The 10576-nt window shown below is 36.0% G+C and overlaps 1 protein-coding gene across 4 annotated transcripts in view; it reads right to left on the minus strand.

The window, feature by feature from the left end:
• Positions 1–10576, minus strand: part of HMBOX1 (homeobox containing 1) — a 271437-nt gene that overhangs the window by 73388 nt on the left and 187473 nt on the right. For all 4 annotated transcript variants that reach the window (XM_006864338.1, XM_006864337.1, XM_006864336.1 and 1 more), the window contains one exon: positions 2417–2570. In XM_006864338.1, coding sequence (XP_006864400.1) covers positions 2417–2570 — 154 coding nt within the window. The remainder of the gene's footprint in view (positions 1–2416; positions 2571–10576) is intronic.

Raw genomic sequence — 10576 nt, forward strand, 5'->3', positions numbered from 1 at the left:
GAGCAAATAATATGAGAAGCTGGGTTCTATGAAGAAAAACGTGGTGTCAGGATTGGAGGAAGACTCATTAACAACCTGTGATATGCAGATGATACAACCAGACTCATCTAGACAGGATGAAAATGCTTCAGTGGAGATTCTACCTTTCCTCCTTCGCTCTGAAACTAAACTCCCTCTTGAAAACTTGTAAGCCAGCCACTTCGTGCCTTTATAGCACCCCCATTTTAGGTATCCAATGTCTAAGTTGCCCTACACATTATCTTTTGACACCAACTCAAATGAGCTTCCATTATGCCACCCTATTAGTCACACTAATTGTTGTTAAGTGTCAAGTCAGTTCCAACTCATAACAACCCAGCATAGAGTTCTCAAGGAACAGCTGGTGGGTTCTCAAGGAGCAGCTGGTAGTTTTTTTTCCAAAGAGACCTTGCAGTCTACTTCTTATCCTACAGTGCCATACAAGAACTTCTAGTCAGACTAGTTTACTGAAATAATACAAAGTTGGCTCAATGTAAATATGTACTCTGTATCAGCTTAGAAATCAAACCTAGTTTTAAGCATTCTATTACATTCTTTTCTATTAATTAGAGAGGCATCTCAATATGAAATCAATTGCTTTTTACCTTTAGCTAATTTATTTTTTCTACATCTAATCTTAGGAAACAAAGATTTTCCTAATGGTAAAGTATTACCTTATTGCATATAAAACTGTCCACAAAATCTCTGTAAATATAACTTACAGTTATAAGACAAACAGGATAACTATAATATAGGGTCTACACTAAATATATTTAGCGTTTCAAGATCATGTTTTATTCATTTGTACCATTTCAGATGGGAAGACTTAAGTTAAGGTCAAATTCCAGTGAAAAAAAGTACTGAGTACCTATTATAGATCAGGTGTACTGGTGCTAAAGTCATTGGATAAATTACCAAATCAAAGTCAAAACATACATTTCTAACTTTTGGAGCACAAGTGCATTTATACCATACTCCTTTACTGAAGAAAATTGTCTTAGTGATTTCATATATAACGAATTATCCAACATTTCTGATGAAATTAAGACTTCAAATCGTTTTTCCAAAATATAATATATAGACATCTAAGTACAAAAAATTTTTTTACCACATCATTCACAATAGTTCCAAGTATTACATGATGTCACCAATATGAAACTGAGTCCTGGTATGGTTCTGTAGGATAAGCTCTTGACCACTAGGTCAGTTTAAACTGCAAAGTCAGAAACCCTATACAGGGTTGCTATGAATCAGAACCGAATAGATGGCACATAACAAAAACAACAAATAGGAAATACCTAGACTATTCAAATGTATAGGGATCAGAGTTTAATAGTGGTTACCAAGGGTATGAAAGAGAGAGAAAAAGGTAAGCATTGTTTAGAAAGCACTGATTCTGTTTATGGTGAGGAAAAATTTAGTAGTGGAGATTTGTGATGATTGCACAACGTAATTGCATAACTGGTATAACTGGTTTCACTAAATTTGTTGTTAAGTGTCGTCGGGTCATTTCCGACTCATAGCGACCATATATAGGGTTTCCCAGGAGCAGCTGGTGAGCTTGAACTGCTGACCTTGCAGTTCAAACAACTTTGCAGTCCAGTGCATTAACCCACAGTAAAATACCTGGACTCCTTCACTAAACAGTAAAAATAAAAAATGTTGAATTGGCAAATACAATTTTATACAAATTTCTAAAACAATAAAAACTTATATTAAAGCTCCTAAATTACTGAGGTCACTTTTATAAATTATAAATAAACTGATACATGCTAAATTCCTCTTGCTGTTATGTAATGTTAGGTTGATATTCCATGCATAGTGACCCCACATGTCATAGCAAAAGTGCCCCCCAGAGTTTTCTAGGCTGTAATTTTTGTGGGAGATGACTATCAATGTCTTTCTCTCATGAGGCTACTGGGTGGGTTCAAACCACCAATATTTTGATTAGCAGTTGTGCCACCAGGGTTTCTTAGATGCAAGCTACAGCTTTGTTGTTGTGTGCTGCTGAGTCAATACTGATTCATAGTGAGGCTATAGGGTTTCCTAGGCTCTCATTTTTAGAGAAGATCACCAGGTCTCTTCTCCTAAGGAGTAAGCTGGTGGGTCAAAACTGCATCATCATGGCCCCTTAACTACAGTTTTAACATAGTAAATGCTAAGATAATGCTGTTTTTCAGCAATACAAGGGTCTTCAAAAAGTTCATGGAAAATGTAATTATAAGACAATGGAATTTTTCCACAAATTTTTTCAAACCTCCTTGGTACCATGTCCAAAATGCTGTAGAAATGAAACCCACTTTCCAAATTTCTAGACTGAAATGCCATCTGTACAAATGACCAAACTTTATCTGTTTTCTATGCTTCAGACATTTTTCATGGGAAAGGGAAAATGTACCTTTCCATGACAGCCAGGCATTCCTTTCTCCAGGTAAATCGACTACCCCGTCTTAGTCGGAAGGTGCCAGATGTGGCAGATACTGGGGGAGGTGTTTGTCTCCATTCTGGGTCCTCTATTGGGATGGGAGCAGGTCTCATACTTAGTGTAGCCCCTGAAATAAACATGGAATTTTTAGTGAGTGTCTTGCATTTTCTTAAAATAAATATGAAAAATATATGATGAACTCAAGAATAATAAACTTTTGTCCTTTCATTGAACATGCAGGCCTAGTACATTTGATATTTATATTGAATAATATTTGTCCAAAGTAAAAATCCAAGTTGTTTTTAACCAATAATTCTTCCTTAAAAAGTCTATTATCAATAAAGTATTTAAAATATATCATTTTATCCAGTTTGTCATTTGCCTTATTTTACTTTTTCAGTTTATCAAATCATGAAATTCATCTCCTTATGTGAATAGGGGAGTATGATCTTTGGCCTACTAACTTCCTTCCTTTGAAAAAGCATTTCTCTTGAAATACCTTCTTGACAGTTTCAAACATTTATAACAATATGCCCTATATATTCAAAACCGTTCGTTATTGCTGAAAGCAATCTCTGATGTTGAACAAATGGAGCACTTAACGAACACAGGTTAAACAAATTAAAATAACACTAACTGTTGTTAAGTTCTTGAAGGAAAAATGAAGTAGAGCATCAAAGACTGTACCTGATATGCTTTGAGTCAACTAAATTAGATCTCCATAGATCTACTAATTGTTGATAAAATACTATTTTCTGTTACTTCCTTAGTAAGATTTCAATGAAAAAGAAATGTGCAATTGAGTTACATTAATCATTCACACTTTTCTCAAGCAACTTGATGCATTTATTTATTCACAGTACATTTATTGAAACCCTTTCATATGGATATTCTAAGTTCTACTGATGTTAGGTGTCCTGGAATTGGTTCAGGCTCATAGTGACCGTATGCACAACTGAACATAACACTGCCTGTTTCTATGCCATCCTCCCAATTGTTTTGTTTGAGCCGATCATTGCTGCCATCTTGTTGGGGTTCTTACTCTTTTTCGTTGATCCTCAATTTTACCAAGCATGATGTCAATCTCCAGGAACTGGACCCTCCTAACCTCATGTCCAAAGTACAAGAGATGAAGTCTCGCCACTGTCACTTCTAAGGAACTTTCTGGCTGTACCTCTTCCAAGACAGACTTGTTTGTTCTTCTGGCAGTCCATGGTACTTTCAATATTTTTCAAGACTATAACTCAAATGTAATTTATGGTCTTCCTTATTTACTCTCCAACTTTTATATACATATGAGGCTACTGAAAATCCTATGGCTTGGGTAAGATGCACTTTAGCATTTATAGTGACCTTTTTGCTCTTTAACACTCTGTTATTGTTGAGTGCCCCTGAGTTGGTTCCAACTGCCAACCTTGCAGTTCAAATTGACTTTGCAGTCCAGCACATGAACCCACAGCACCACAAGTGATACAGTGGGACCATGCAAATATGGTATATAGGACTCTAAATCTGGGATTGTTTAATTTTGTCTTTCAGATAGGTTTAAAAGGAGCCACAACAGAAACAGAGATGGAAGATCGCAAAACCATCAAGAAGGAAGATCATTACAGAGACAGTCACATGGAGAGACAGAGCAGCTGCAGGCACTAGGCTCACAGACTGAGGCAGAGGCCAAGTGGCCACATGGCTGAGAGGCCGAAAACAAGAGTGAGGCATGCTTGCAGTATGGCAGACAAGTGATGTACCTGACTGGAGAACTGCTGCCTCTTGAATTGGTTTTGATCCTAGAAGTTAATTTCCCTAATAAACCCCATAATAGTATTATTATGAGTTTTGCGTGGCCATTGCAATGGATTAACGAACCTAGATGTGAAGCAGAGAGTGCAGTGGGAAGGATGGTCGATGTCAGAGTAGGGCAAAGAAGGTGGTAGGGTGGAAGGCTGTCTGGTCTCCACATTATAGGAATACAGTCTTGGGCTGATTTTGAATTTGATTCTCTTTACCTCTTGTGAAGTCAGACATGGTCCCCCATTTGGACTTTGCATACTCTAAAGAGGTCTTTTACAACAGATTTGCCTAGTGCAATATGTTATCTGATTTCTTGACTATTGCTTTTCTGAGCACTGATTTTTGAGCCAAGCAAAATGAAGTCTTTGGCGATTTCAATCTTCTCTTCTTGTATCATGATGTTCTTTACTGATCCAGTTGTGAGGATTTTCATTTTCTTTAAAAGACAATGCTGCATTGCTTCTTTGCTAAGTGCCACTGAATCAGTTCTGACTCAGTTCATAACAACCTTGAGGTCCAGTGCTTATTCTATATAGTGTAGGACTTTCTTAATAGATTATAGCATAAAAATGACTTTCATATATGCTGGGAAACCAAAACACTTTGGTCACTCACTTTATTGTAATATTTGCTTTACTGTAGTAGTTTGGAACCAAAAGTGTAATATCTTCAAAATATGATCATACTTAACTAATACCACACAACACATTACTATGAATATTATTAGTTACTTATATTGAGCATCTCTTTCTGTCTGCTGGACATCATATATATTTTCCTGATTTTTAAAAAATACTTTTGTCTTCTTTTCTTTGGGGTTATTCAAATTATTTTAAATGGTGTATGGAAATCATAATGACTGCTAGCCATATACATTGTTATTATTTTTTTCCAGTTTGACATCTTTTATATTAAGTTATGGTGTTTTTCCCCATCTTAATTTTTACATAATAAAAAAAGTCAGTCATTATTTCATGATTTATGGATTTTTGTTATCACTCAGAATATTTTGACAGTTTTCATTTATATATGTAAATCCTTAAAATTTTATATATATATATGCCTTCTGGTGTGGCTCTGTGGATCAGCACTGCACTGTAAACAACAAGGTGAGCAGTTCAAACTTACCAGCTGCTCCTCCAAAACCCTACACATGATCATTATGAGTTGGAACTGACTCAATGGCACTTAATAACAACAATGTATATGTAATTCCCATTTAGGTGTGGCTGTAAAGTATATATTTAGCTTTGTTTTTAAATGGACTTTTGTCACCATACAGTGCTTTAGAGATTCATGGTTTAAATAAGGGTCAGCAAACTAAGGCCTGATGCTATAGTCCAGTGTTTTGGAATAATCGTGTACACTCATGTACATAAAGGGTAGAGTGGTTTTTGTAATATAGTGGCAGAGATGAGTAATTGTGACAATCACATAGCCCACAAAGCCTAGAGGACTATCTGTCCTTTTGCAGGAAAAGTCAGAATCAGTTTGCTGATTCCTGGCTTTAAAACGTTGCTGGTCTATTGACACTGAAACTCTAAACTGAAACCTTTCTTAAATGGATCATTCAGACAAAAAAATTAGGGAATTAGGACTAAGACTAATTCAAAGTTAACAAATTTAGTTGTAAGCACGAATTTGGTGGCTAGAGGGTTTAAAAGTCTTTGGTTTAGTATGACCATGAATGCAAGCAGGATTTACAACCTAGCAGGGGTTTTATAATTACCCATGTAATACAAAATTTGTTCTACAGTCAAGGCAAAAAGAGAAAAGACACAGCCAAGCTGCTATCACAATTGAATAAGAGGGAGGTGAAAATAAACTGGGAAAGGTAGTAGTAGGTCCTCTAATGCAAAGCCTAGTTCTTGTAAAAGAACAGAGAGTTTCGGGGTTTGAGCGAGTGGACTGTGGGGAAGAGGCCAATGAATTACAACTAGTAAGTCACACTGACAACTGTGGCATGTATTATTGGTAAGTAAGAGGGATACATTGGTACAAATAGAACAGATAATACAGAGAATATTCATGGAATCACCTTTTCTTTTGCCTGGTGAAAATGTTTATTAGGTTTTTGTCAATTCCCATGTACCACATTGTTGCTATTGTTAAGTAGAATCAGTAATAAATTCAATGATGTGATAATTTAGAATATTTTAGATGATTTTTTTGCTAAAGTTACATTAATGAACATTAAAAAAAAAGACATGGAAAAGTAATCAAAAGATTGAAGGAAATAAGTCAATTAGTAACAGAAGTCAATTAGTAACAGTGGTTCTTTCTTAGTACCGAAGGTTATGAATATTGTTATTATGTTTCTTTATAACATTTTGTATTTTTCAGATTTTCAAAAAGAAAGAAAATGACATGAAATGAAACTGATCAGGAAGAAAAACAAAGAGGGAGTAAAAGGAAGGAAGAAAAGAGAGAAGTAAATAGCAGCCTGATTACTCTGAAAGAAATCAAGATATTTATGCACTGAAGGTAGAAACTGAAAATTTTAAATTATAAGCATATTTAATTGAAAATGATATGATCACTTTAATTTTTAAGCATTTTTTCCTTGCTCCTTTTTCCTCTTCAATGCAGCAGTAGCTAAAAATAGTTCAAGAAACACTGTGGAAACACTCCAACAAACACAGATTTGTTTTAGAAACCTTACTTCATCTTGTTTCAGCTCAGAAGTTGAAGAGCCAGGAATACCCAAGGATAGGTTGAAAACTGACTCCGACAGGAAAATTGAGATGCTCTAATATAAGAATACTGTATATATGACATAAAAATTCCTTTGAAATAAAATACAGGCTTTTAGATATGCTAAAAATTCTTACTGGAAAATTATTCTACCTATTTTCTTTACAGAAACCTTTTATTCATATCATATCTAGACTCCTATTAAAAAAGAATTTTGCACATTCATATAGCAAATATAAACAAGAGCATAAAAATATTTCATAAGTGGCTTATATATTTATAAATTTTGATAAACGTTTTCTTTGTACATCTGTGAGCCTTCAACAATCAGCTAATAAAATATGTCTTAGTGTGGTGCTGTAGGATAATGCTCTGAACTGCAAGGTCAGTTTGAACTGCAAGGTTGGGTGTTCAAACCCACTAGTGCTTCTTGGAAATCCTATACAGGACTGCTATGGGTCAGAATTGACTCAACAGCGCTTAACAACAGTAACAATCCAAGCATGTCAATTCAGTTCCATAGAAATTAAATTCTCCAATAGTAATTTTTCATCTTTTTCCAGGTTATTCACATGATTTCCTTGAGGCTCTGACACTGCAACAGTGAAGAATGAGGTATTACTTCTGATCTCAACATTTACTTCACGTATTTGCTTTGTAAGCCTCTTGCAAACTATTTGTTTAATTTAGAAGGATGCTGAATTAGTACCTTGAGCCAAAAGGAATTCGGAAAACTTTGTTGTGGCAGTGATGCATAAATTAGACAAGGAAAGACTGTTGAGCTTAATTTAATAAAAAAAAGGGCCTTTTGATGTCAAACATGTTTTAAGTTACTATTCAACATTTGTAAAAAATGGGCTTTTTCTGATAAATGTTTTCATTAGAACCAAGATAGTATTTGATCAGTTTTCATCACTATTCATATGTCTTGGGAGACACTGAGTGGATAAGCTGTTTATCAGATGATATACCATATCATCTGTTGGATTACTAGTAAAAATCACCTAAATTATTCACTGTATTATTTTGCTTGCTGAGTCTACATAAAAAGAAACTCAAAATAATCCATATTGCAATGGATTCAGAGCAAAGAGATTGCAAAAAAAAGAACTTCAGTCATGTTATATAGAGAAAAATGCTGAGGCCCAGGAATTTGTTGTTGTTGTTAAGTACCTTGGAGTCGGTTCCAACGCATAGTGACCCTGCACAGGATTTCTGAGTCTGTAAATCTTTACGGGAGCAGAACCCCTCATCTTTCTCCCACGGAACCGCTGGGAGCTTCAAACTGCTGACCTTGAAGTTGGCAGCCCAACTCGTAACCAATATGCTACCAGACGCCCAGAAATAGAAGCATAGATGTACAAACATTTTGTTGTTTGTTCTCCGAATTATACAGAGAAAAGAGAAAAAAAGGACTTTTTCATTTTATGATTTTCCTTCACTTTAAATTTTTGTCTTAGTATACATGAAAAAGGATGGCACTTTGTTCTGAGGAGATACTTGTCCTAGACAGAGAAAAATTTATGAAATAAAGAACGATTAATAAAAATCACTGAAACCTTATTTTCTATTTAACTGCCTCTCAAAAGCAGCAGGTCTATACCATATCAACATAGGTTCTTCTTAAAAACACAGGTTTTTAAGTTTTAAAAGCTAGTTAACAAGGCAAATGAGCCCTGGTGGCATGGTGGCTAAAGCGCTGAATCACTAACCAAAAGGTTGGTAGTAAGAACCCACCAAGTGCTCTTAAGGAAAAAGATAAGGATGTCTGCTTTCATAAAGATTACTTCCTTAGACACTCCATGGGACAGATCTGTTCTGTCCCATACGGTTGTTTAAACCATAATAAATTCAATACCATTGTTTGGTTTGGGTTGGTTATTAAATCAAGATTTTGCTGTTGTTGTTGTTGCTTGGTGCCATCGAGTCAGTACCGACTCATAGCAACGTTATGCACAGAACGAAACACTGCCCAATCCTGGGCCAACCTCACTACTGTTGCCATGCTTGAGTCCATCGATGTCGCCACTTGAACAATCCATCTCGTTGGAGGTCCTCCTCTTTTTCTCTGACCCTCCACCCTACCAAACATGACCTCCTTCTCCAGCAACTGGTCCCTCCTGACAATATGTCTCTACTTCTTCCAAGACAGATTTGTTTGTTCTGGAAGTCCATGGTATTTTCAATATTCTTGACCAATACCAAAATTAAAATGTTATCTATTCTTCTCTGGTCTTCCTTATTCATTATGGTTCAGCTTTCACATGCATGTAAGGAGATTGAAAATACCAAGACAGTACTATCATTTTTTAAAAAAGCTCTTAATTGGGGCTGTAGGATAAGTACTGGACTGCAGGGTCAGTCTGAACCACAAGGTCAGAAATTCAAACTCACCAACAGCGCCTCGGAAATCCTAGGTTCCCTATGAATCCAAATAGACTTGATGGCACTTAACAACAAAGTGAAGGCTTTTAGTCTTTTCTCATTTTTTCCTGTTCTGATGCTCTACTGCCACATTCCTCCAACTTGCCCATGATGGGTGAGCCTAGAGGGGTCTCTGGATGAATTCAAGTGGGAAATAAACTGAACTCTTACAACAATATTCTGCAGTCCTCAGGAATGAACTCAAGTGCTGTCATTGATTTGGCTGCAACAGTGTAACTCTAGCAGTACCTCTTGTAGGTGCAAACTTCGTCCTTCTTATATTTCTGGTGTATGAATTTTCCTGGTACCCCAGGTCTTTCTTGGGATTGGAACACAGTCCTAAAATCTCAGGATGGAAATTCAGACTCACAAGATTATATGTCAGACATTCTTCTAAGTGCCAAATCCAAAAGATAACATTCCCTTCTTTATGGAGTTAACTTCCCATATTCAGACTTATTGCCAGACATTCTTGAGTAGTGCCTGACCTCCAAATTCTTTATTGTTCTATCCCATACCTGTTGGAAATCCTGATAATCTCTCTGGAGGTCCCCCTGATAGACAACTGCTTGATTGGAATGTGACTAGACTTATGAAAACCCTCAATTTAATTCCTTGTTTACTTAATTGAAGCCTAAACTGAGTATTTAGCCATATTTTTTCCCTTTCCATCTGATTTGCTCTGTTTTTAACCATGGGAAGAATGATATTTTCTAGAAAGACTGTTTAGAGCTGAGTTTGAAGTGTACCTTCAAGTATAATATACACAAAACTCATCTCATAAGGCAACCAATAAGCACATGTGACTATTCAACACTTAAAATGTGCCTGAATGTTATTAATGTGGGCCTTACACATAAAACATACATTTTTCAAAGATTTAGTACAAAAAAACAAACAGGAAAATCTTAGCAATTTGAATAATACATATTACTTTTTTTTTTAAGCTCTAACAAACAAATTTATTTTTTCAAAGTTTGTTGTTGTTGTTAGGTGCCATCGAGTTGGTGCCGACTCATAGTGACCCTATGCACAAAAGAACAAAACACTGCCTGGTCCTGGGCCAACCTCAAAACTGTTGCCACGCTTGAGGTTACTGATGCAGCCACTTTGCCAATCCATCTCGCTGAGGGTCTTCTTCTTCTCTGACCCTCCTCCTTACCAAACATGATATCCTTCTCCAGCGATTGGTCCCTCCTGACAATATGTCCGAAGTATGAGAGA

The sequence above is a fragment of the Chrysochloris asiatica genome, unplaced genomic scaffold (genome assembly GCF_000296735.1).
Source record: "Chrysochloris asiatica unplaced genomic scaffold, ChrAsi1.0 scaffold00064, whole genome shotgun sequence".
NCBI classification, from domain to species: Eukaryota; Metazoa; Chordata; class Mammalia; order Afrosoricida; family Chrysochloridae; genus Chrysochloris; species Chrysochloris asiatica.